The sequence below is a fragment of the Bactrocera neohumeralis genome, chromosome 5 (genome assembly GCF_024586455.1).
Source record: "Bactrocera neohumeralis isolate Rockhampton chromosome 5, APGP_CSIRO_Bneo_wtdbg2-racon-allhic-juicebox.fasta_v2, whole genome shotgun sequence".
NCBI lineage: Eukaryota > Metazoa > Arthropoda > Insecta > Diptera > Tephritidae > Bactrocera > Bactrocera neohumeralis.
The window spans coordinates 14,334,084-14,361,855 of NC_065922.1; the positions used below are offsets into that span (position 1 = coordinate 14,334,084).

The following is a 27,772-nucleotide window of genomic DNA, read 5'->3' on the forward strand; positions in this document are numbered from 1 at the left end:
TATAAAGTAATGGCAACCATGCTGACTACACAAGTGCTGTTCGCTTGAAAAGAAATGGCCCCACGGATTTTGACGTTAGTCATCGCCGCAGAAAAGAAGTAAAGAAATTCCAATTGTTACAAATTCGCGGCTGACAATATAATTATATTATTTTTTCATCTATTAACTGTGAAGTAAAAAGTGTAATAGTGTATAAAAACAGCATAAATATAGCAGCGGTTGGATCTGCAAGAGAAGAATTTGATAGCAGTAATTGTTGGTGGACAAGTCAACATTACCAACAGAGGAAATGGATAGCAAGGGACGCAATGTTATCGTGTGCGATAATGGAACCGGTGTATGTATTATGGTTTATAGGTCTGACCACACCTATACAGATTTCATTTTTACGCGAAGTGTTTCTAAAATACTTACAATATAAGTTTACCTTATCAAAATTAGGTTTGGCATAATGTCACTTTGCTTTGAAGTATTTGTTTGGTTGGTTGTTTGCCAACTTGGCCCTATGTACATGCAAAGCTATCCAAAGCAAATTTAAATATTTACATACGTGATACGTGTGGCTCCAAAATGCATTTAGTGCTGTGCTAATAAATGTCGTTTTTAACTTTATGCTTGCATATGCAAGTACCATGCTAATACCATGTTTGAAATTAGTAAAAAAGAAGGTCTGTTGCATTAGTCACGCCAAGTGGCTATTGAAAGCAACCATAAATGGGGCTTTCTTTATCTGCTTTTTATTATCTATGACTTTGAGTTTGCTTACAATACATATTGGAGGTAATTGTTAGTAACATGCTGGTGTTATTTATAAGAAAATTAAATTGTTCACTAATTCGCAATATTAATCGAATATTTTAATTTCAAAGCTTTGTATTTTAAATATGCAATTTGTTATGCCAATCGGATGTTTATCTTATTGGTTTTATATTTAAACGGGTTTAATTAATTTTTCCTAAAAATTTTAAACTTTCACGGTTCCAAAGTCTTTGAATTGAAAACACTCGCTTTGATGTACTTACATGAATTTGTGTACATTTGTGCTACTCGCTCTCATATTTTTTACTCTTAATTCTTTGTAGTTTGTCAAATGCGGTTATGCTGGCAGCAACTTCCCCGCGCACATATTTCCCTCCATGGTGGGCAGACCGATCATACGCGCGGTTAATAAAATTGGTGACATCGAAGTGAAGGTGAGTTTGAAATTGTTACAATATTTACAAATTAAAAAATTTAATTAATTTTACTTAGGTCTTCAATATTTTTAGAAGTGACGTTTTTATCAACAATTTGTTAGTAATATTTAAAATGCAACTTAAATAAGTTGTTGATAAAAGCTTCGATTCGATTGAAAATATGTGGTTAGTTAATGTGCTATAGTGCTTCTTTCTTATTACATACAAACATGCATAAAAAACTGAATGTAACTAAAAGTTACTAAGTTAAAACTATTACATTTATATTAAAAGACTATTCTTACGTATTTTTCTGTTCTTTTCATTGACTTTTTTATAAATATTTTTACAGGATTTACATGTCGATGTAAGTCTCTAGTTTTAGTGACACCATTAAACTTAAAATTGTGAACAAATTAGAGTTATTTGTTTAATTTAGCAATGCCTTCAGTTTATATAATTGCAAAATGTCTTGATAACTACTAAAATATAAAAATGTATGCAAGTGTAAACGCTTCGCAAACAGCTGCAGCCCATGTAAAAATTGTTTGCTAGACAAATGTTGAGGCTACATTTGACGCATACCTATTGACTAACTCGACCACCTTGCATAGAAAGCCGCTGCTAGCTAAGCATCTGTTATTGTTTTCTGAATGTACGAAAAAATCTAATATTATGCTAGTTTATTTATCTACTGTTATTATTTCAATGCAGAATGTTTTTCGTGTTTACATTAAGATATTCCACTTTTACTTTATGGTGTAAAAAGGCGTTGAAATCTTCGTACTAACAAAGTTGCTAATACTAACATTTTTCGCATGTCAGTGTTTTTCAATCGCAGTTTGAATTTGAAAGAAATAAAAAATATATATTTTTTTTACTTGAGTTATAAATGTTAATATTTTGGACTGAAAATAAATATTTGGAAACATTTCCTTTGTTGGATAAGAATAATTTGAAATTTCTCAGCTTAATAAGTGAATATATACAAGTGAATATATAAAACGCGAACTTTCTAAAAAGCTCCTGACAATCTAAACTATCTTGAGCTAGTGTTTCAAGCAGAAGTATAAAAATTCAAAATCTCTTAAAATTTAACAACCCACAAAATATTTGTTGTTGTAAAAATTTCCAAAATACATTTTCACCGTGTGCTGTTATGTTTAGATCCCCAATCTGCCACTTAGCCATATCGGAGTGAACCTGATTGTATATATTTGTAGTTGCAAGTAACCGAAGCTGAAATCGCGATTTAGTCTAGATAGAGAATACACATAAATATTGTTTGTACAGTGTTTCAGCAATTTCCCGATTAATTTGTTATGCGTTCTATAAATTGTAATTTTGTATTCGCATGCTTGGTTTACTAAATGCTTCTATTATTGGTGTCGCACAACAAAACTTTTACAGGATCTTATGGTGGGTGATGAAGCGTCACAGCTACGTTCGCTCCTAGAGGTGTCCTATCCAATGGAAAATGGTGTGGTACGCAATTGGGAGGATATGTGTCACGTGTGGGACTACACTTTTGGACCAAAAAAAATGAATATTGATCCAAAGAATACAAAAATTCTGCTTACAGAGCCGCCCATGAATCCACTGAAGAATCGGGAAAAGATGATCGAAGTAAGTATACTGAAAATGGCTTTTACAATGTATGGAATTTTAATAACATTAAAATGTTCCGCAGGTGATGTTTGAAAAGTACGGCTTCGATTCGGCTTATATTGCAATACAAGCGGTGTTAACGCTCTACGCGCAAGGTCTGATTTCGGGCGTGGTCATCGACTCGGGCGACGGTGTGACTCACATTTGTCCAGTGTACGAGGAATTCGCATTGCCACATTTAACCAGACGACTGGACATAGCCGGTCGCGATATCACACGATATCTGATTAAGGTTAGTTACATGAACATATTAATATAATGCTAAAGTTTAAAAAAATTAAAAATTATTAAATTGGTATCTTACAGTTACTGCTGCTACGTGGTTATGCTTTTAATCATTCCGCTGACTTTGAAACCGTGCGCATGATGAAGGAGAAGCTCTGCTATATCGGCTACGACATCGAGATGGAACAGCGTTTGGCGTTAGAAACCACTGTGCTGGTTGAGTCATATACGGTGCGAAATACCCACCAATTGTTTTGAACAATATATTAATTTTTCTAATTATAGTTACCCGATGGTCGTGTGATAAAGGTGGGCGGTGAGCGCTTTGAGGCGCCCGAGGCGCTATTCCAACCACATTTAATAAATGTGGAAGGGCAAGGCATAGCTGAGTTAGTGTTTAACACGATACAAGCTGCCGATATCGATATGCGCCCGGAATTGTATAAGCATATCGTGCTATCTGGAGGTTCAACCATGTATCCAGGTCTTCCTAGTCGATTGGAGCGTGAAATTAAGCAATTATATTTGGAACGAGTGCTCAAAAACGATATAGATAAATTAGCGGTACGTAAAATTAAAAACAAAAAAATGTATATAAAACTTTAACAGAAAAAATGTTAATTGAAAGAAATTAAAAAAAAAAAATTAAAAGAAAAAAAATTAAAATTAAAAGAAAAAAAAAATAAAAAGGAATTAAAAAAATAGAAAGAAATTAAAAAAATAAAAAGTAATTAAAAAAATGAAAAAAATAAATAAAAAGAAATCGGAAGAAAAAATTAAAATTTAACAGAAAACCTATAAAAAATTAAAAAAAAAAAATTAATTTTACGAAAAAAATTATAAAAATATTTTTCTTTGCAGAAATTCAAAATTCGTATTGAAGATCCGCCACGACGAAAAGATATGGTTTTCATTGGTGGCGCTGTTTTGGCTGAAGTGACAAAGGATCGCGATGGCTTTTGGATGTCGAAACAAGAGTATCAAGAACAAGGACTCAAAGTATTACAAAAACTTACGAAGAGCACACAGTAGTAGCAAAGGCTAAAGAATTATGGAAAAAATTAATATTGTTAGCATTCAAGTTATACCTACAGTTGCGTTTTGTACTATGTTTTTATAACTTGTAGTACTACAAATATGTATATTTAAGTTAAAAAATGACAAGACAGTACTGTTATCTATAAATAATTTTCAAACAGTCTATATTAACAACGTCTATTTATGAAATTGATTATTCCTCACACGCTTTTAACTTTCTAGTTTCTAATCCTTTTTTTCTATTTTAAAATAAAATGGTAAACATTCGTTTTTTATGACTTGCTCGCCACTATTGCCGTAAGATACAAATATTATTTACATATACGCTTTGTGTAGGAAGGTAATGAAAAAAATGCATTTAATTTTTGTGTGCGTAAGCTATGAAAAACCGTTTAAATGTACTGTAAACTGTAAAAATCTTACTACTTCTATCCCATTGTATGCCAATTCTACTTAGCACGAAAACAAGTTTTCACTGTTGCTATAATTTAAAAGATAAAAAATGAAATATTTTTATTTAATCTAAGCTGATATTGGTTGTTTCTTAACTAATTGGAAAAAAATCAAAAATAAATGGTAAGAGTTTTAATAACTAGTCGCTGAAGTAGATTTGATTTACACTCTACAAAATAGTTGTACTAAAAGAAAAGTTGTTAAGTTTTATTCTTAGATTGCCTATAAATTTTCCAGAATCCTTTTTCTATAGCAATGCAATGACTTTTCACATTTTCATAAAAAAAAAAAAACAATATTAAAATGATGCTTTGCAAAAATTTTTATTTCGAGGCAGAAAATAAAGCAACAGCTGCTACACTGTTAGACAGAATTCTGCCGCTACCACAACAGCTGCTGTACTGTTAGACTTTGCATAATATAAACAATAATAATAAAAACTTATTAAATGAATTTTAGACTTTTTAAATAAACTTTCAATCGAAAATCACCAAGAAATGCAACTTTTAAGTAAATGCCCATGTGAATCATTATCGTCGAAATTTAAGTTTTAACGATTGTTTTTAAGGGGTCTTTGTCTTTTTCGGAAATAGTCACTTCACAATCACCCTTTAGCATATCGTACAGTTTCGTCTCGAATTTACGTAGAAAACCGCGTTCGGAGTTGCTATGATTGCACAAGATCACGGAAACGTTTTGATGACTTGCATCCAATAAATCGTGATGAGACATTTCGCCGGTTATATAAAGATCCGCCTCGAAGCCTTTAAGTACAGATGCACCAGAGCCAGCACAAACCGCTACGACAGTAATTGGCGTCTCTAGGTTATGATTTATACCCAATGACAAATGTACATCGAGACCAATGTGTCGCTGAACGCTAGCCACGGCCTGGCTCAAAGTCACCGATGTGGTGAATGTACGTCCTGCGCCACCAAACTCACCACCCAAGGCATTAGGCTGAAAACGAAAAAAATTTGAGTCGATTAATAACTTCAAGATTTGTTTATTTGAGTTGCCAGAAACCGTACACCAACAATAACATAAAAATATTCCACAGTGTTTATATAATTCATTTTATTTATTTATTTAGGTAAAATAGACTTTATCGGAAATACATATGAATACAATTAATAACCTCCACGTCCCGGTGGTGGAGCGCGCATCATGCCGGGTGGTGGTCCACGTAGTGGTGGGCCACCACGACCCATACCACCAGGCATTGGTGGCATCACGCCGGGCACCATACCGGGTAAGGGTGCACCAATCATGGGATTTCGTGGTACGCCTCTACCCATTGGCGTCATATGTTGTTGAGCTGGACCACCTACACCTCTGACAGGTCCTTGTAAACCAGCCGGTGCCGAAGCAATATTAACCGGCACACCACGTCCAGCAGCACGTCCTAACCCAGGGCCAGCAACTGCACCGGGCATCGGCACACGCGGTAGTCCCTCCTCTGGTGGTGGTGGTCCTTCGACGGTCAATGAGACTATATTATCACCACGCAATAGCACGAAACCTAAAACACGCTTCTCTTCACGTTCCGGCACTTTTGAGTTTTTCGAACGAATTTTACGAAATTCTTCACAATCTCCAAGTATCAAGTTCATGTGTTTGTCGAATGCTTTGAATGTGCCAATGAAAGTGCGCGAGTCTTGCAGCATGATCCGCACCCTATAGTTAAGGTGCTGGATCATTTTATTGTTCTTTCCAATCGTCTGCAAAAAATTGATAACATTGTAATTGGATTTATTTACAATTGATTTATATACAACTCACCATGGCTGCGTAATTATTTTAGAAATAGCAGCGAAAAATAAACGATTATCTGCCGAATTTCTGGCGTTTTGTGAAAGATCTGTCATACACACCGCTTTTATGAAAATTTAGTGTTGCCAGTTGAAAGCAAAAGTTATTTGCACAAAACAATTCAATCAGAGTTGCAATGGCAATGGCGTTGCCATACGTATTGATATTTGAGTTATTTTACTAATTTACAAGAGCTCTTTATATTAGTATTAATATATATAAATTAATTAAGGTAATGATTCGCTTTTTTATAATAACGTTTTTGTTATTTTACGTATTTTTATTATCACTAGATTTAAATTTTGTACTTGAGCTAGCATTAAACCAGACAGAAAGAACTAAGCGTGTACCTATAATATAGGTGCTAAGTACGAGCGAGTCTGATAGTTACTTAGTCTCACCGTCCGTTGGCGCCATTATTGCAGAATAATACCCCTAGATCCTGATATCGTAACCGTTAGTCCCTTCACAGCAGTATTTGACTCTGTTTAAGCGCAATTCTAATGAGTTTCAACCTCATTTCGTGGCAGTGGCCGATACAAGAATCCAGTGGAACACACCAGAGGTGAAGAAGTAATTGAAACAGTGAACTTCAATAGGCGAACTTGCATCGAAGAAGGCGGAAACTCTCCCATTGGCCGAAAAGGTGACGGAATACATAAAGTCTACGTTGACTACATGGAAAAAATACTCTTCTACCACCGACAATATGCCGTCTCGTACCTCCAAATTGACAGAAATGGGCTGCAAACTGCTACTTCATCCACCGTATTCTCCAGATGTAGTCCCGCGCGACTTCCTTTTGTTTCCGAGCTCCAAAAGTCGAGTTCAGGGAGAATGTTATTCCTGCCTCAGAGGACCCACTTTCAGTTCACCAAAAAATGTACTTATCAGAAGGATTAATGAAGTTGGACCACCGATGGTTCAAGTGTATCGTTTTAAAAAGCTATGTTGAGGATTAAATCTTCCAACATTTTCATTGTTCTTTCGTAAGCTAAGTACTCATTGGATCAACTTGTGATTAGATTCTTTATGACAATAATCAGCTCTAAATAAAACTCCACGCAGACCTGACTGTTGTAGCAGCTTAATATATTCCTCGAATAATTTTTAAGAATGTTGCCGAATATCCAATGCTTATTCGGTTAAAAACCGGGTCCGTTCCGGTTACATGCAAGCGACTGTCGCTGGAACGGATTCTAAGCACATCTCTTCATGGTATGTCCACCCGTAGATGAAGTAGTCAACTCCAAATTAATAAAAAAAAAAACAACAATAATGGATAACTTAAATAACAACAACAATAATCATCGGTAAGATAATAATATATAAGAACTGTTGATATGATCCCATCCTTGCCAGGAGGAGGCCATCGAGAAGTAGTAGTTAGAGGTCCGCACTACTCCGTGGGTCTTGGGTTCAATACTAGTTCCACTTAACATAAAAAACTGTTTCTAGTTATGGTTACGTTGATTGTCAAAAACATACTGCGCAATGTCTGCCGAGACCTGTTTTGCTTTTAAAGTGAATATACTATACATATGTACATACATATGTATATTATATGTTGCGGATCAGTGAGGCGGATATTTTCAAGAAAAAACAATAAACATTTCCGGTTGTTTGTCCGCAAATTCGAAAGAGATATTTATGATTCAGATTCCTTTGCTTACTACGATCAATTTTTGTAAACAAACTTTGAAAAACAAGCCGATTGGCGGTCGACATGAGTAACCCTCGTACTCAAGTACGAAAATAACTCACGGTAGCAATCCGTATGAGCGTCGTCCATACGTAGAATTGATAAAATAGTGCAATAAATTTTTAAAAATTAATCTCGGCGATAAATTCATTTACAAACAGACACCTGTATCCACGAATGTATATAATATTGGATGCATGTAACATACTGTATAGACAAAAATACCGTGACATGTTTATACCTGCTACTGGAATTTACTATCTTCTAACTAGACGCGATACATAAAGAAACGTGGTTATCTTTGGAACCAGACATGGGCGTCCGACCGTTATAGTTTAGATGTTAGAGGAAATGTGATCCTTTTATTTTTAAAAATATGAGGAAGAATGTGATAATACAAATTTTTAGGATTTAACTCTCTTAACGAATAAATCCGAACAAGATTGAGTGATATAGTGGAAATAAGACTTCCGGTTCTGTTAAAAAGTTCTTTACGTGCAAAGATATCGATCCAACTGTCTTAAAGAGAGTTGAAATTTTTTTCGTAGGAACTCATTAAACAAGCCAGTGACTCATTTTAAGACGACACACAGCTCTACGACGTCACAACGAGTGCGAAAACTATTCTAAGTATTCGGCAATGATAAAGAAAAGCCTTAATCCCACGCTAATAAATAGAAAAACGCGATGGAATAACACTTCTTCAACAAATCGCGGCGTATCAGTCAAAGCCTAATCTATAGCCGTAGCCGATTAGAGTGAGGAACATTTAGCCATCAAGGCCCCTCTTGCAGATATTTATTGGTAAGCCACGCATGTCATATATAAGTCAGTTAATGTACATACATTTATACAAAAAAGTTCAATGGTTCTTAGGATTTTGACGCTCGATAAGGTATACAAAACGTCTGCGTTTATTGTGAGAGCTCATTTCGAAGTGAAAACAACATGAAACAAGTCGCTACTTTTAACTGCGCACGACTGATATTTATGGTCGTTGTTTGTTTGACTCACGGCGAGGTTCAAGGACAATATGGACAAGTGGCAGGCGCGTGGAATATTACCTACCAGGATGGTGGCAACGAGCAACAGCTAACTATTTCGAATGACATACAGTACGTAAATTTAGTAATACTCAATGTGGATCTAACTTCTGGAGCAGACTTTTATTTCGAAGTCCACGCTGGCGATCCGAAATTGGCGTTAATCGAAAAACGCATTGAACGAAGTGAGTTAACGGGTACGCCAGCTTCATGGCAGGGCCCTGTGCCGGTACAAACACGTCACTTCGGCTTTACAAGCATTTATGTGACACTAAACACAAGTGACGGCGCCAACGCGGAACGTTCGCCCGGCGACCTAACGCTTATCATAGCGCGCAAAGACCGTTTGGATGAGAAAATTTTCGCTTATACCGCCTCGGCGCTCTTGTTGTTGATGTTTCTGAATTTGGGCGGCGTGTTGGATTTGGAACGTTTAAAGGCGATTATGTTGCGACCGATTGCTGTGACCATCGGCTTTTGTACCAGTTATATTTTAATGCCACTGCTGGCTATTGCGATCGGCTACTGTTTCCTGGCCAAACATCAAGAGCTGCATTTGGCGCTTTTCTTCACAGCACTGTCGCCCAGCGGCGGTTTGGCGAATATTTGTGCGATTTTCCTCAAAGGCAATGTGAATCTCTCGATTGCCACCACAACGATCAACAGTCTTATGTCGCTGGCGATGTTCCCGCTGTGGATACTTATTCTGGTGCGAACAATCTTCACAAACACCGAGCTGGATGTGCCGTTTTTGGATCTCGCCGTCAGCGCTTTAGCATTGGTCTGCGCCATCGCTTTGGGTATGCTGTCGCGCGTTTTCTTACCGAAGACAACAGCGTATATTTTCCGATTCCTCAAACCGTTCTGTGCGTGCGTCAGTTTGGGTCTGATTGCCATGACGGTGGGCATAAATGCGTTTGCGTTCAAAGAACTAACCGGAATGGTAAGCATACAATTAGAGACTTCATTAAATTATTTGGCGTCTAATAAGTTGACTTATTTTTGCAGATTTACTTAGCGGCTCTCTTTTTGCCCATCTGTGGTTATTTTCTCTCGTATGGCATTTCAAAGCTGCTGCGCTGTTCCGCAGCAGACGCGTTGACGATCTCCGTCGAGACGAGTGTCCTTAATATGACCGTGCCCATTATGTTGCTGCAACATTGCTTCGACGAAGTGAGAGCCGACATGACGCTTATCGTGCCAATTACGGCTGCTCTCAATTCTTTGGCAATGATGATTGCCATTTATACCGTACGTCGAATATTCGGTTGGAATAAGAACCTTGATGGTGACGCTTTTGCGTCGAAGGTGGAGCTCATAAGTTTCGACGAACATATTAAGGAGGAAATCATAGTTTCGCATATATCATATCAAAATGAGAAAATCGCATTATAACAGTAGAAAAAGTTAGATCATATATTTTTTAGAATCTTATCAAATCAAATCAATTTACGCACCGAAATTTTTATTTATACAAACGAAGCTTGCGATAACTTGCGAGCTCAAAATTTACGATTGGATTTCCGTTCGGTATAAAACAATCGACTCACCCTAATGAACGGCAATTCAACGCAACCAATGTCGAGATTTTTATCAAACTTGTCTGAGTTGAAACGACGTAAAAGAGACCCAGACAGTTTGAGGCAATATTTATAAGATTAAATTAACATAGATACGAGTTATTTAATTATAGCTATTAATTGGTATAGAATTTAAGTATCGATAATCGATTTTTATACGCAAAAACTCTTAAATAGTGAAAACGATTAAAACAAAACAAAAATAATAAAAAAATTAAACATATTTTTTATAAACATTTTGAGTGCCATACATATGTATAAGGTTGTCAAATATCTCCCGCTTTTTTGCTCTTTATTCAATGCTTTATAAAAAGTGTGACAGTGATCGGATTTAGTTCAAATATGTGCCGTTTCGTTCGATAATCTGTTTCCATCTAGACGACAACTTCATAATACCCCCTTGTAGAAGCCCCCCTCCTAATTTGCGAAGAACTCGAACAGCCACTTTTCACAAGCCTCTTTTGAGTTCAACTTTACACCAACAAGGCCGTTTGCCATGGACAGGAACAGGTGGTAGTCACTTGGCGCTATGTCCGGGCTATATGGTGGATGCGATAAAACTTCCCATCCGAGCTCTCGTAGCTTCTGACGAGTTATCAACGAAGTGTGTGGTCTGACGTTGTCCTGGTGGAATACTACACCCTGCCTGTTGGCCAATTCTGGACGCTTCTGGTCGATCGCCTGCTTCAAGCGGTCTAGTTGTTCGCAGTAGAGGATAGAATTGAGTGTCTGGGCATATGGGAGCAGCTAATAGTGAATGATTCCTTTCCAATCCCACCAAACACACAGAAAAACCTTCCTGGCTGTCAATCCCGGCTTGGCCTCTGTGTGGGACGATTCACCGGCCTTCGACCACAACCGTTTTCACTTGATACTATCGTATGTGATCCATTTTTCGTCGCCAGTCGGCATCCGCTTCAAAAATGGGTTGAGTTCGTTCCGTTTCAGCGGCATATCGCAGGCGTTGATTCGGTCCAGAAGGTCTTTTTGCATCAAATCATGCGGCACCCAAACATCAAGCTTTTTTGTGTATCTAGCCTTCTGCAGATGGTTTAAAATGGTTTGGTGACTAACTCCCATCTTCTGGGCGATGTCACGAAATGCCACATCCCGGTCTAACTCGATGTTTACCATGATTTCATCGGTATTCGTCGTCGCAGGTCTTCCGCCGGCTGGCTTATCCATGGTGTCATTTTCATCCGCTCTGAACCATCGAAACTATTCCTCCACAGTTCGAAGTGATAGAGTACCATCCTCCAAAACACCACCAAACGCAATATCCAAACTAATCATGCATAGCGTCATTTTGTAGGTTATGTCAAGACCTTTCAAAGATGTATAGTATTAATATATATTCGCGAAATTCAAAAGAAAAAAGGCGGAGTGAGGGAGATATTTGACAACCTAATATATATAGTAATTTGGAGAATATCGACTATAAGTTTGATAAGTTTATTAAAAATTAATTCTCCCCATAGCTATTTCAACAATAACTACCAACAGATTAAATTTGCTCCGGACTGACAGAAAAAACACTATTTTCCCAAATTTTATTACAAATATTTATTACAGCATTCAATATATTCTCCAGAGCTAACCAGTGTCTGATTCAATTTTCCATGCACTTGCTAGAACCCTCGGCTGGGATGGCCTTCAGTGTTTTCAGGGAATTTTGTTTATTTTCGGCTTCGGCTCAAATTTGAAGCACCATTCGCTGGATTGTTGTACAGTTTCGACGTCATAGTGATGATGCGTTTGATGAATGCAGAGTCCTCAGCTATGTCGTCAATCATCTCTTTTGTGACCTCTATTCGAAGTTTTTTCAGGTATTCAGTTTTTTGATACGAATCTAACATTGACATTGTGTTTAGTCGATACATAAGAGATATTGAGATCCTCGGCTATCCCTCTGATGCTAACACGACGATTTTTAAGAACCTTTCTTGAACTTTTTCGATGTTATGATCATTAAATTCGTTGGATGGACAACTCGCAAGAGGGAAGATCTCGGTAGTTCACGACTTTCTCTAATACTTTCCGCCATTCAAATACTTGTGTTCGTGATAAAGTGAGCTTCACAAAACACTTCTTCAATGTTAGTGTAGACGTGATTCCATAGGAAACATAAGTTTCCAGCAAACTTATTGTTAAATTTTTTTCTTTGGTAAAAATCGTTTGGAGTTCAAACTTCAAACGATAACCAATTTATGGATTCAGTTTGTCGGCGCCGTTTGAATGCACTAGTCCGAGGCAATTTTAATCATGTAAAAGTAATCATCCACCAACTCATAACTAATCTATTGGGGGTTTCGCGAAGGTTTCAGTTAGAAAATCGGAGGGAAAACAGAGATTTAAAATAGCTAAAATCCCCTATTGGCATATTGACCTACTTTTATTAAAATTATTTATTGGTGTACGGATTTCTTATCACGAGTTATCTAATTGAAAGTAAAATAAGGTGAAGAAGTTGCGTTAAGCTGTGATGTTATTTTTGTTCAGTATTGTGTGGAATTTCATCATTGAAAGACTCACGCCTAAACAACGTTTACAAATAGTTCAACTTTATTACGAAAATTCGGTGCCGTTTGGACTTGGCGTAGGAATGACTTAACGCATTTTGCGTCGATACCTTAAATTGAAAGAGTACAAAATACAGCTTGTGCAAAAACAGAAGCCGCTCGACCTTCCCTCTTGAGAAGTTAAAAGAAGTCCCGACAATTTCGAGCCAAATTTTGTTCAGCGATGAGGCCCATTTCTTGGCTCAATGGGTATGTAAACAAGCAAAATTGCCGCATTTGGGACGAAGAGCAACCTGAAGAGATTCAAGAGCTGCCATTTCATCCAGAAAAAACAACGGTTTGGTGTGGGTATGTGGGCCGGTGGTCCATATTTCTTCAAAAATGATACCGATGAGAACGTAATCGGCAATGGCGACTGTTATCGCGCCATGATAAACGACGGTGCCTCTTCCCACACATCGCATCAATCAATGGATTTATTGATAGAACACTTCGGTGAGCACATAACTTCACGTTTTGGGTCGGTCGATTGGTTGTCAAGATCGTGTGATATCGCACCGTTAGACTTTTTCCCGTGGGGATATGTAAAGTCTAAAGTCTATGCGCACAATCTCACCTCGATTCAGGCCTTGCAACAAAACATCACGCGTGTCATTCACCAGTTAGCAGTCGAAATGCTCGAATATCATTGAAAATTGGACTCAACGGATACACCATCTGAGACGTAGCCGCGGCCAACTTTTGAAAGAAATAACCTTCAAAAAATAAATAAAATGTTCTTTCGAATGATAATACACATTCTTCATTAAATTTGAAGTTTTTGTGTTTTTTCTTTAAAAAAGTAGGAAACCTCGAAATGGATCACTCTTTATAATGGGTTGTCAAAAAAGTCTTGCGGTATTTTTATTGATTTTTTTTTATTGAAATTGAAATGAATTTTTGATGACTCATGCCCAGCTCTTGACCGATGCTACGGCTGCTACTATGCCGGTCTCTTTCGACCAATTCAGCGATTTTATCGCAATTTTCGACGACAGGCCTTCCGGAGCGTGGTGCATCTTCGACCACCTCTACACCAGAACGGAAACGTTGAAACCATCGTTGTGCGGTGGAAATGGAAATTGTATCGGGTTCATAAACTGCACAAATTTTATTGTCGGCTTGAGATGCATTTTTGCCTTAATCGTAGTAGTACTGTAAAATATTCTCTTTATTTTGCTCCATGTTTGCGACGCTATAACTCACGAACTTAAAAGAAACGACAATCAATCAAACACGTGTTAGCGCGTGAAATGAGCTTTCCAAAAAGGTATAGCATGACCCGATGCGACGCGAACGCGCGGACGAACTACGCGCTTTCAGCGTCAACTAGCGAAAATACCGCAAGACTTTTTTGACAACCTATTATACAAACTACGGATCAATATTTATATCTGGCAAAGGAGAGTAACACTATAGGTGAACAATTTTCACCACAAATATACCAGGAGGCTAATTTTTAGTGACTAGTTTGCTGTAATGGTTGTTGTTATATATTATAAAGAATTTAGTGCATTAGAGCTAAGTGCTATCCCTCGTACAAATTACATAAAGCCAGCATATTGTAGTAACAATAATAAAGTAATTAAGATCTAAAACATGTGTTTTCAGTAGAAATGTTAAAAAGAGGTGTGATCATGTTCGCACAACCAGTATAAATGCTAAGTTAGAAAATATTTGTTACAAATTTACATTAGTGACAATGAAAACAATACAGTAATTACCGCTTAATTGATCTTACTGATTCTAAGTTCTTAATAGCTTATTGGCGGTTTTCGCTTCATCAAAGCTTGAAAAAATGCGAATCGAACGTGCAAATGGTATAAATCATAGAGGAGAGAGATAGAGAGAAAAACATCTTTGTTGTACAACTGAGATATATAGTACATATCCTCTCTTGCATTTATTTTAACTGAATCACAACAGAGCAGAGCTCAAAGTCATCGAATATAGGAGGGACAACTGTATTGTTGCTATAAAATTGTGAGAAATGGCGAATCGAACTGTTCTACACATTATCGTATATTTTTGTAATATTAATTTATAATATTACACCACTCTCACCACATTAAAAAGGTAAACAAAAAATTATAGAATTAATAAATTAACATTTTAGCACTGTGAACGATATTTTAGTTTTTTTGTTTAATCATTAAATTTACATAAACTTGAGAGCATTTATATTAGAAATATTTATTTAACTGTTAATAGCTTGCACAACTTTTCATATACTAGTTAGTTGGTGCTTTCTGTGCATTAGTTCCGTGAATTGAGAGCATATGTGTATGCAAATGAGAAAAACTAAAGGAAATGCATTTAAAGTAATTATAAAAATTTTCTACGAAACAAATTAACATTCATAAAGGTATGTAATTACTATTTGTTTACATTTCTCGCTTCTAAAATGAGTTTCAAAATACAAGGGTGGCCTGCCATATTATTGTTCATGGGAACTTTAGCGTTATTAGGTGAGAAGTTTAATATTTGTATTAGCTGATCAAATTTGACCCGGACTGGTCTAGTTACAAGCAGAATCAATGAAAAATTATTTTGTCTTTGACAGCTGTTTATTTACGATGCAAAAAGTTTGCCTGGCGATTTTTACCTTAAAAATAATGTAACAAGTTGGCTTAAAATGTTGTGTTGCTAATGAAACCACGGCGACAGATTCGTTGAAAATGTTGAATAAATGTTTTGGGGAATCTCCTTTAGCATGAAGACAAGTATTTGAGGAACAAAAGCATTCAGTGAAGGTCAAGAAGTTAGCCATCAAAAACTTGCCTGATGCGTGTCGGCCAACAGCCTTACTTAATGTTGATAACATTGAAAAATTTGAAAAACAGAGCTTTAAAAGCGTCGTGTTGGCTTGAGAGAGATATCAGAGGATCTTAATACCAGTTATTGATCGATTCATCAAATTTGGTTTATGTAAATGCCAGACTCGGACTAAAAGATCTGAGTCTTTTGAAAGACGATGTCGAAGATACATATGTAGGTCTACGAATATTTCGTCGAAACTGCCCAAAAATCTAGCATTATTCCAAAAATGAGCAAAAATCCAAAAGTCATCCTAGCCGTAGCAGTACAAGTGTATAGAGAATTAGTTTAAGCTTTGGGCTGCTGATATTGGCTCAAGAGTTTATTTGGAAGCAGATAATAAAGAGTTGTATTTTGAAATCCATAAAATATAAATATTCTCAGTCCGGGTCAAATTTGCAAAATGCACTCAGAAACACTTTGAAGCGACTTCAAAACGATTTTCGGCAAATTTAAAACACATTAAAGCATTTTTGTTAGGTTCCTTAATCTTTATATATCGATGTGTCTTGAACATCTGTATGAAGGAACTTTAGAAAACAATAAAACTTTAAAATATGAGTATTAATTTTTTCATAGTTAGTCCAAAAATGTAAATTGCTACCCTCGCACATAGTACTCACATGCATATTAATGAGGGATACGATAAAAGTTCGATACTTATTGCTTGGAAATTACTTCATTAACTGCTTTAGAAAGCAAATGGTAGAAGGAAATATTATTCAACTGAAAAATGTGAAATAAAAACAAGAAAAACGTTAACTTTAACGAAGCTCTAATGCCCTTCACAAGTACCGAAGGTATTAACAAGAACTACATTTTGATCATTCAGTTTGGCATGCAACAGCATGGCAAGAATTTCCTCGAAGATTGCATTATTGCCGTAGACAATAACCCGTCTCGAATTTCGTGAAGACGAACATGGCTAAATCGACTTAGCTCGTCTTTTATCGTATTTATAGGTCCCCCACGTTTCCTGCTGGCAAACTCAATATACCCGGTTTAGGGTACAATTATGGAAACACAGTTATTGCCTGAACTTAAACCTTGTCAACGTTTTTTTTTTATACTCATAAAATCTCTTTCGTGCGTCCCTCCTCTAATACATGTTTTAGTTGTGTGACGTAAAATGCATTTCGTTTAGATTTCAAACATTCCCAGAAAGAAATGAATTTTAATTTATTGAACTGCTCCCGCACCCTTTCAAAAGCTTTTGCTCTATAAAAACAAACATGTGTCTATTTGCACTTCAATTCAACGGTGTAAAAATATATAACAAGCTTGTCAAAAACAAGTAAGGAAGGGCTAAGTTCGGGTGTCACCGAACATTTTATACTCTCGCATGATAAAGTGATAATCGAGATTTCATTATACGTCATTTACATATATTTTAAATACCGTATTAGTGTAAAGTTTTATTCCGCTATCATCATTGGTTCCTAATGTATACATGTATAATGTATATTATACAGAGAAGACATCAGATGGAATTCAAAATAGCGTTATATTGGAAGAAGGCGTGGTTGTCAACCGATTTCACCCATATTTTGTACATGTCATCAGGGTGTTAAGAAAATATTATATACCGAATTTCATTGAAATCGGTCTAGTAGTTCCTGAGATATGGTTTTTGGTCCATAAGTGGGCAAGCTTTCTTCTGCCATTTCTTCCGTAAAATTTAGTGTTTCTGACGTTTTTTGTTAGTCGGTTAACGCACTTTTGGTGTTTTTCAACATAACCTTTGTATGGGAGGTGGGCGTGGTTATTATCCGATTTCTTAAATTTTTGAACTGTATATGGAAATGCCTGAAGGAAACGACTCTATAGAGTTTGGTTGACATAGCTATAGTAGTTTCTGAGATATGTAAAAAAAACTTAGTAGGGGGCGGGGCCACGCGCACTTTTCCAAAAAAATTACGTCCAAATATGCCCCTCCCTAATGCGATCCTTTGTGCCAAATTTCACTTTAATATCTTTATTTATATCTTAGTTATAACACTTTATACGTTTTCGGTTTTCGCCATTTTGTGGGCGTGGCAGTGGGCCTTATGGAGCCAAGAAATACGTGTACCAAGTTTCTTCATGATATCTCAATTTTTACTCAAGTTACAGCTTGCACGGACGGACGGACTCGTCACCCTGATCACTTTGGTATATATAACGCTATATCTGACTCTTTTAGTTTTAGGACTTACAAACAACCGTTATGTGAACAAAACTATAATACTCTCGTTAGCAACTTTGTTGCGAGAGTATAAAAATGGCGAGCTTTTCTTTTATTATCAGCTGGTGCATAAACTTGATTAATTTATAAAATAGCTAGTTCGGCTTATCTACGAGGTGCACATGGGACATATGTAAGTATGCAATAAATGTGCCACTTAGGAAAGTTAGAGCTATAGCTCTACTTTTAGTGATACAAAAACTAAAAGCAAGGGATTGTATTATGAATTCTTATAAATTGTATCAGGCCGCTGGAAAAGTAGGAGTCGTTTTAGGTTAGGTTAATCTGGTAGATCCATAAGCCACGCATAGAACAGTTTGGTTGGTTGCGATATCAGATGGAGTTTAGTTGCTAAGGCCAAGAGGAGTAGTCATGGTTTAGGTTGCCTGCGCTTGACACGAATTTTAACAGACTCTGCGGCCTCACTATAGATACCTTCTCCAGTGTATCATACTGTGAGGATCTCAGATGGAGTCGTTTTAGAGAAAAACATATTTTTTTGTCAAACTTCGAATTGATTAATTGTTTCAAAATAGGATTTAGTTTCGGTGACTAACCTAACATTGTTACTAAATTTTCTTACAGTTTCTTCTCTTGAGTTCTGAGGACAGGAAAACCCGCTGGGAAAAAGATTCGTATAATGCTGAAACAATTCAAAGGGTGATTCATGCAATTTTGTATCCCTTCTCATACAACAATTCGGTCGATAGTGAGACCCAGAGCCGCATCTACCTTAAGTAAACCTTGCGCATACCTAAATATACCTGAACAAGATGATTAACATCTTCAACTAATATTTTTACATAACTATCCAAGCATATTTCCCGCACTTTTCAGTTGTTTTTTTCGGTTATAGCCTCTTTTAGACATCCAGTCAATGGTCTTTAGTGCTCATATGGTCTGTACGGCATTTATGAAACCTGTTATTTATGGTTTTTTGCCGGCTGGGGCAGAGTTCAACCTTCAATTAATACGCGGCGACTTGGCAAATATGCTTGCAATTAGTAACGGAAAATCTCTAGTCTCTTTTTCGGGTCATTGACTATGTATATGTGTATAAGGCATACATTTCATATAATTCTAAGTGCGCACCAACTGGGCTAACTTTTACCAGGTACATACATATATTATAAACAAAAATGTGATAAATTTTAATATTTATTTCTATTAAGCTTTCTTTACAAACACACACTCATCCAAGCACATGTGAGAAAATTAAGTTGAGCTTTACTTTATTGCAGATTTTATTAAAATAGAAAACTTACAGGTTTAATATACAGTTGCAAAAATGCACTGAGCGCGGCGGTGTCTGGTTCTGCACTCACGAGATACCGATCTACATTCAAATTATGCGAATTAAACGCATTTATAGTGTCAACAGTGGTAACGAAGTGATTTTCGTGCGTAAAAATTGCGATAATTTTTTTCATTGATTTTTTTCGTAATGGATAAAATTGTGAAAATTATTGCATAACAAATAAACTTTAATATAAAAGATGAACAAAATAAGTCTAAATTTTTGATACAGCGCTGTCCAATAAAAAAGGGACACGTTGAAGTGAAGTAAAACAGAAAATTTAGTACTTTATTTGTGTTTTCGTTCTAAACTGAGAAAAAATTGTGGAAAATTAAGGATTCTTAAAGCTGATGTATTTTTAGATATTCCGTATGCGCAAATTTGACCCGGATAATATCAAACGATAATTTAAATTTAATATTGGTGTTAAGTTTGATCTCCATATGTCAATTAGAGTGTAGTTGACAGCTGTTTATTTACGACGCGAAGAGTTTATCTGGCGATTTTTGTCATGAAAAGAAAACTGTCTAACGAGTTTGCTGGCAATTTTGTGTTTTCAATGGAATCACGGCTACGGAATCGTTGAAAATGTTCCCGAAGCGCTTTGGAGAGTTTACTTTATGACGAACACAAGTACAGGCACAAAGCTCCGAGGCAAAACCGTTGGCAAGTTTGTATTGACTCAGCAAATATTTTGAAGACTATAGTAAAACTTGTCTTAAAACCGTGAGTTGTAGTTTTTAACGAGTCCGGGTCAAATTTGATCATACGATACACTAAGTTACAAATGAATTATAATGCCGGAAAAGTGTTTTTTTTTTGTAAAGAAACAAGTGTTAAGATTTTGTGTTTTTAATGGAATCACGGCTACGGAAGTGTTGCAAATGTCGCAGCAGCTCTTTGGAGAGTTTACTTTATGACGAACACAAGTCCTCGAGTGGTACAAAGCGCCGAGGCTTGTAAAGGGGTCGGTGGCAAGCTTGTATTGAGGGGATATTTGAAGAATCTAGTAAATATTTGTCTTCAAAGACGTAAAATTGTAATTTTTTGTCAGTCCGGGTCAAATTTGATAAGATGATAGAATAAGTTACAAATGAATTACAAAGTTGGAAAAGTGTTTTTTTTTTAACCAAAGAAAAAAGGGTTAAGATTTTCGCCGTATAGGAGCATTTGACTAAACTTTGTGGTTTTTGAAGATAGTGCAATCACGTTTTGATAAGCTTCTATTGCTCTCTCAACGTTATTGAACTTATTTTTGCAACTAATAAGCAATAGTCATTTTAAAATTGTTTAAGAATGTTGTTTAGTGATAAGGCTAAGTAGACGAGATTATTTGATAAGCATTATCAATTAATTTAAACTAGTTGAGAGTGACAATGAAACCGTTAACATTAATAAAAGCCAAGAGCAAAGAGAACTAAAACTTTTTTTAAATTTTGATTCGGAGAGGAAAAAGAATTTTTTAGTTATAAACAAGAAAAAACATTAACTTCGCCTACACCGAAGCTTATATACCCTTCACAGGTGCAAATCTTTTAGCAAAATGCAATCAAACGCAAAAGTTTTCCATACAAGAACTTTTTTCCGATCGTTCAGTTTGTATGGCAGCTATATGCTATAGTTAACCGATCTAAACAATTTCTTCGGAGATTACAGTGTGGCTTTAGAAAATATTCTATACCAAATTTCGTGAATATATCTTGTCAAATGCAAAAGTTTTCCATACAAGAACTTTTTTCCGATCGTTCAGTTTGTATGGCAGTTATATGCTATAGTTAACCGATCAAAACAATTTCTTCGGAGATTGCATTGTGGCTCTAAAAAATAATTTGTACGAAATTTCGTGAATATATCTTTTGTCAAATGCAAAAGTTTTCCATACAAGAACTTTTTTCCGATCGTTCAGTTTGTATGGCAGCTATATGCTATAGTTAACCGATCTAAACAATTTCTTCGGAGATTACAGTGTTGCCCTAAAAAATAACCTGTGCCAACTTTTGTGAAGATATATTGTCAAATGTGAAAGCTTTCCATACAAGAACTTGATTCCGATCGTTCAGTTTGTATGACAGCTATATGTTATAGTGGTCCGATATCGGCAGTTCCGACAAATGAGCAGCTTCCTGAAGAGAAAATGACGTTTGCAAAATTTAAAAACGATACCTTAAAAAAACAAGGGACTAGTTCTTATATATACAGACGGGCAGACAGACAGTCGGACATGACTAAACCAACTCCGCTCAACATACTGATCATTTATATATATACTTTATAGGGTCTCCGACGCTTCCTTCTGGGTGTTACAATCTTCGTGGCAAACTTAATATACCCTGTTCAGGGTATAATTATTAATCACGAAAAATGTCGCAAATGTCTGAAACTATGGAAAACTGAAAATTTGTTTATCTGTTCGAAACAAAAATAAAAAAATTTTTCCTATCCAAAAAAAGTAACATACATATATATACATATATGTATATACAGACGGACGGACGGACGGAAGGACAGACAGACAGACGGACATGGCTAAATCGACTCAGCTCAACATACTGATCATTTATATATATTCTTTATAGAGTCTCAGACGCTTCCTTCTGGGTGTTACAAACTTTGTGACAAACTTAATATACCCTGTTCAGGGTATAAAAATATATACATACATATATGTATTACTAAAAATTGAATATTTGATATCAAAACTGGCACTAAAATTTATAACACCTTATTTTCAGATCAAATTTGCAAAATCATGCTGATAAAAAACTGAACTCTAATATCCAGGAAAAATTCAAAACAGAGTGCTATAAATATTTGAATACAACCAAAGTGCGCGTATAACGGTAAATGTATCGGGTGATTTTTTAAGAGCTTGATAACTTTTTTTTAAAAAAAAACGCATAAAATTTGCAAAATCTCATCGGTTCTTTATTTGAAACGTTAGATTGGTTCATGACATTTACTTTTTGAAGATAATTTCATTTAAATGTTGACCGCGGCTGCGTCTTAGGTGGTCCATTCGGAAAGTCCAATTTTGGGCAACTTTTTCGAGCATTTCGGCCGGAATAGCCCGAATTTCTTCGGAAATGTTGTCTTCCAAAGCTGGAATAGTTGCTGGCTTATTTCTGTAGACTTTAGACTTGACGTAGCCCCACAAAAAATAGTCTAAAGGCGTTAAATCGCATGATCTTGGTGGCCAACTTACGGGTCCATTTCTTGAGATGAATTGTTCTCCGAAGTTTTCCCTCAAAATGGCCATAGAATCGCGAGCTGTGTGGCATGTAGCGCCATCTTGTTGAAACCACATGTCAACCAAGTTCAGTTCTTCCATTTTTGGCAACAAAAAGTTTGTTAGCATCGAACGATAGCGATCGCCATTCACCGTAACGTTGCGTCCAACAGCATCTTTGAAAAAATACGGTCCAATGATTCCACCAGCGTACAAACCACACCAAACAGTGCATTTTTCGGGATGCATGGGCAGTTCTTGAACGGCTTCTGGTTGCTCTTCACCCCAAATGCGGCAATTTTGCTTATTTACGTAGCCATTCAACCAGAAATGAGCCTCATCGCTGAACAAAATTTGTCGATAAAAAAGCGGATTTTCTGCCAACTTTTCTAGGGCCCATTCACTGAAAATTCGACGTTGTGGCAGATCGTTCGGCTTCAGTTCTTGCACGAGCTGTATTTTATACGGTTTTACACCAAGATCTTTGCGTAAAATCTTCCATGTGGTCGAATAACACAAACCCAATTGCTGCGAACGGCGACGAATCGACATTTCACGGTCTTCAGCCACACTCTCAGAAACAGACGCAATATTCTCTTCTGTACGCACTGTACGCATTCGTGTGGTTGGTTTAATGTCCAATAAAGTAAACTGAGTGCGAAACTTGGTCACAATCGCATTAATTGTTTGCTCACTTGGTCGATTATGTAGACCATAAATCGGACGTAAAGCGCGAAACACATTTCGAACCGAACACTGATTTTGGTAATAAAATTCAATGATTTGCAAGCGTTGCTCGTTAGTAAGTCTATTCATGATGAAATGTCAAAGCATACTGAGCATCTTTCTCTTTGACACCATGTCTGAAATCCCACGTGATCTGTCAAATACTAATGCATGAAAATCCTAACCTCAAAAAAATCACCCGATATTTGTGAGTGTTTATAAACTAAGAGCCAGAGCTGGTAAATCGGCAATGCTGTCGGTAAAAGTTATCGGAAAAAGTTAAACCACAATAATGATTAAATAATCCACACATACATACAAACACATACAAGAAGGTGGTTGTGGTCGGCGTGCCGACTACAAGAATCAACGGTACTATAATTTGAACTGATCAATTAACAGGTTATTCCATAAGCGATCTTGCGACGGTGAGCACTTGCATCGCGCTTGCTGCGTTGGCGTACACGCGAAAAACCGAAATTATTTATGAAAAACAACAACAACAACAAATAAAAGTGAAAATGCACTACGGGCCGGGTTACGTGGTGTTGGCCATAATCAGCGCGGCGCATATTGTCAGCGGCGCGGTGAACACAGTTGATACAGATCACTTGCAGCCGCCACTTTGGACTGTGCAATTTGAATACGAACAGTTAAATATGACAATGCGACATGCGCAAAAAGTTTCGTTCGTTATCACGGCCGTTGAACCGGCTTTGGGTAGTGATTTCGAATTTCGTATGTTGAATGATAACGGCGATGTCGCGTATATAGACGAAGTGACGACGGTGTTAAGCAATGCGAATGGCGTTGCAAAGGTCAAAGGTAATTTCACTTTGCATGCGACGCTGTTGGGTTATACGCACGTTTATGTGGAGCTGCAACGCGCTGGCTATGAAACGCAACGCTCAGCGGAGGTTTTGAGAGTTATTGTGACACGTTCCTTGAATTTGGCCGATATCATTTTCAATATTTCGATTGCCTGCTTTGTGATGGTGATTTATGTGAACTTCGGCGCCGTTTTGGATTTGGAGGATCTGAAGCGCATAGTTATACGACCGGTTGGACCGGCGATCGGCTTGTTTTGTCAGTTTTTGGTGATGCCTGTGCTCAGCTTTGTCATCGGCTACTTTCTCTTTCGCGAAATGATCGAATTACGCTTGGGCTTGTTCTTTTTGGGCGTATCGCCGGCGGGCGGTTCGTCGAATATATTCGCGGTGCTGTTGAATGGTAATCTCAGCTTGTCCATCACAATGACCGCTATTAGCAATTTAGCGGCATTCGGCATGATGCCGTTATGGATCTTTACATTGGGCGCTTTGATATTTCGCGATGGTAATTTTGCGATTCCCTATAAATCGATAGCCTCGGTCTCTTGCACGTTGGTGGTGCCCATCGCCATCGGCATTATGCTGCAGAAGTATGCACCGGAGGTGACTAAAAAGATGTCCAAGCTGCTCAAACCCATTTCATTGGTGCTCATATTGGCGATAACAATTTTCGGCTGTGTGCTCAATTCGTATATGTGGAAACTGTTCACCACGAAGGTAAGCGAATTGCTGATTGTCTTTCAACTCACATATGTATACAAAAAATATATATTTCAAAATATACATATATATATATCTTTCACAGATCCTCATCGGCAGCTGCATTTTGCCATGGTTGGGCTATGTCATTGGCTGGCTTATAGCTACAGTTTTGCGTCAGCCACCTAAAGACGCCATCACCATTGCCATTGAGACGGGCATACAGAATATTGGCATTGCGATTTTCATGTTGAACTTCACATTGCCACAGCCGCAGGCCGATATGACGAGTGCGGTGCCAATGGCCAATTCTATGTTGACACCACTGCCTCTGCTATTAATCTATTTTCTGAAATTGTGCTTTTGTAGCAAGCGTGAGAAATCAGTGGATGCCGAAGCAAACGCAAAGGAAGCCAAAGAAAGTGAGTTGGTCACTTTTATGGAGAATGGGATGGAGAAAGCGAATTCAAAGTATCCTCAGTGAATTGTGTCTGTCGTTTGTGATGAAATTAAATTTTAGTTTAATTCGTTGTTATTGCCATTGTCATTAGCTTATTGCAAAGTTTTAAAGTTGTTGCATTTATTTTTGAAATGTAAGCACGACGATGCCACAAATTTAGATTTTAAGTAAAAAAATAATAATTTATAAGAAACGTAATGCATTGTAAATATTTATGTACTATGGAAGTATATAATTATGAGAAAAAAAGAAAGGGTCGGAGCTCGTCGAGCTGAGTCGATGTAGCTATCTCCGTCTCTGCTAGTTTTTAAAATATCGTTCTAAAATTTTGTATTCGTTTTTTTCTGCCCAAGAAGCATCTCATTTATCGGAACAGCCGATATCGGACGACTATAGCATATAACTGAACGATCAAAGTCAAGTTCTTTTAAAGAAAAATTTTTATTTGGGGAGATATGTATCTTCACGACGACGACATGGATTATCGTTGTTGTTGTTGTAGCAGCAGAATTATGCCAAGTTGACAATCCTTGGCCGGATAAAAATTGTCTAATCAACGCTATAATCTGCGAACAATTTTTTTATATAGAACCACTACAGCATATAGCTGCCATGCAAACTGAACGATCAATGTTAACTTTTTTTATAGACGAGATAACTGCTTTTATAGATGAGATAACTTCACCAATTTCTGCATGGAACCACTACAGCACAAATAACACAACAAAAATAACTCAAACTGAACGATCAAAATCAAGTTTTTGTATGGAAATATTTTTATTTGTGAATGGTATTTTTGATGTTTAATATGAAAATGTAGTTAAAAAGTTCTTTATATGTAAGTTTATTACTTTTCATTGGGAAGAACTTATTTTCTACCGTTCAATCTACAAAGACAATTTTAAGGTTCTAATTTCACTATATCCATATATACAATTGTTTTGTTATTGTTTTTGCATAAAAATTGTAAAGTGATATTTCTTTGCATTTATTTTGTTTATATTAACCATAAAGATATAGCGAAGAATGTGAAAAAATAATATTTGTTTTTGCAATGTGAGTAGTGAAATAAATATACGCTCATTTAAAATGAGTGGTTTTACTCCAAAAAGTGTGTTGTAGATACGAGAATAATTTCATTGAAATTGAAAGCACATAGAATTCGGCTACACAAAAATAAATAAAATGTACATCAACGTACTGGTGCTAAATGAGTCACAATAATAAGAGCAACACATTTTAATGCGATTCTCAATAGCCCCAAACATTTCACAGTATTACACAAATATTTAAAGAACACAATTTTTTAATAATTCTATAAAATGAACACTTTCCCCGGTATTTTCACAAAATGTTCTTACCTGAATTGGTTGCATATCAACACACGGCAGCGCAGAGGCAAGCCAATCGTTCACGCCGCCAGGAACTGCATCCCAAGCTGTGTGCGGCGAGTATAAGGCAATACCCTCAGCCAAGCAAATGGAAACGATGCGCTCCTTCCAGTTTCTATAGAAGGAAAAGAAAATTTTCTTGCAATCAATATAACAAACATCTCAATTTATGTCCACTCACTTTTGTGTAATCCGTTTAAGTGGTGCAAATATTGGCGGATGATAAGACACAATTAGGTCAGTGCCTGTATCGACAGCTTCTTGCATGACATTCTCCGTCAAATCATTGGTTAACAGAATGTTGCGTATTTGTCTTAAAGATAAATAAATTATATACATATATTATACAAATATCGAGTACAAAGTATTATATGAAACATTGTACAATACCTTGCATTATAAGGTTCGATCAGGAGACCAACATTGTCCCATTTCTCGGCCAAATTGAGTGGCGCAAATTTATTCAATTCCGATACAACGTTTTGTAGTGTTCTTCCACGAGTCATTTTGGATAAAGTGCGTTTAAGAACTAAAGACGCAGTGTTATTAAGTAAACTGGTAAGCATAAAAATAACTCAACGTATGTCGAATTGCACTCAAAATTGTTAAAAAAATATATACAAATATGTACACGATGATGATATCACTGCAAAATAAAAAACCGGGAGGACAAACAAAAACAGCTGTTGTGCGTTAGTGATGGTATCAACGCAATGTGCAACAATTAGCGATAGATTAATTGTATGGCTGCAGAAGTATTACAGTAAATAATTCGAGAGATTTATAAACCGAGGTGTTTGGGTTTATTTATATTAATTATTATTAGTATATGATAAAATTAATTTAAT

The 27,772-nt window shown here is 36.5% G+C and overlaps 5 protein-coding genes and 1 long non-coding RNA gene across 7 annotated transcripts; 4 read left to right on the forward strand and 2 right to left on the reverse strand.

Annotated features, from left to right (window-relative positions):
- The first annotated feature begins 62 nt into the window (after nt 1-62).
- LOC126760365 (actin-related protein 2) lies at nt 63-4,637 on the forward strand. 2 transcript variants are annotated; one of them, XM_050475953.1, is made up of 8 exons: nt 63-337; nt 1,083-1,193; nt 1,528-1,542; nt 2,586-2,801; nt 2,866-3,075; nt 3,150-3,299; nt 3,354-3,632; nt 3,930-4,637. In XM_050475953.1, the coding sequence occupies exons 1-8, from the start codon at nt 290-292 to the stop codon at nt 4,098-4,100; spliced, it is 1,200 nt and encodes a 399-aa protein (XP_050331910.1). In that variant the 5' UTR covers nt 63-289; the 3' UTR covers nt 4,101-4,637. The 2 variants fall into 2 exon arrangements, with proteins under 2 accessions (XP_050331910.1, XP_050331911.1); XM_050475954.1 differs by lacking the exon at nt 1,528-1,542.
- A 211-nt stretch (nt 4,638-4,848) lies between these two features.
- LOC126760366 (NIF3-like protein 1) lies at nt 4,849-27,633 on the reverse strand. Its single transcript, XM_050475955.1, has 4 exons — nt 27,315-27,633; nt 27,106-27,237; nt 26,895-27,039; nt 4,849-5,519 (listed from the first exon to the last, which is right to left on the reverse strand). Exons 1-4 carry the CDS (start codon nt 27,488-27,490, stop codon nt 5,103-5,105), a joined length of 870 nt encoding a protein of 289 aa, XP_050331912.1. The 5' UTR covers nt 27,491-27,633; the 3' UTR covers nt 4,849-5,102.
- LOC126760367 (small nuclear ribonucleoprotein-associated protein B) lies at nt 5,622-6,460 on the reverse strand. The gene is made up of 2 exons (XM_050475956.1): nt 6,342-6,460; nt 5,622-6,280 (listed from the first exon to the last, which is right to left on the reverse strand). The coding sequence occupies exons 1-2, from the start codon at nt 6,342-6,344 to the stop codon at nt 5,690-5,692; spliced, it is 594 nt and encodes a 197-aa protein (XP_050331913.1). The 5' UTR covers nt 6,345-6,460; the 3' UTR covers nt 5,622-5,689.
- LOC126760363 (uncharacterized) lies at nt 8,961-10,888 on the forward strand. The gene is made up of 2 exons (XM_050475950.1): nt 8,961-10,059; nt 10,125-10,888. Exons 1-2 carry the CDS (start codon nt 9,022-9,024, stop codon nt 10,509-10,511), a joined length of 1,425 nt encoding a protein of 474 aa, XP_050331907.1. The 5' UTR covers nt 8,961-9,021; the 3' UTR covers nt 10,512-10,888.
- On the forward strand, nt 19,569-22,400 carry LOC126760368 (uncharacterized). Its single transcript, XR_007667192.1, has 2 exons — nt 19,569-19,678; nt 22,325-22,400. It is a non-coding gene; the product is annotated as an uncharacterized LOC126760368 (long non-coding RNA).
- Nucleotides 23,753-26,286, forward strand: LOC126760364 (ileal sodium/bile acid cotransporter-like). The gene is made up of 2 exons (XM_050475952.1): nt 23,753-25,091; nt 25,180-26,286. The coding sequence occupies exons 1-2, from the start codon at nt 24,066-24,068 to the stop codon at nt 25,555-25,557; spliced, it is 1,404 nt and encodes a 467-aa protein (XP_050331909.1). The 5' UTR covers nt 23,753-24,065; the 3' UTR covers nt 25,558-26,286.
- Nucleotides 27,634-27,772: the final 139 nt, after the last annotated feature.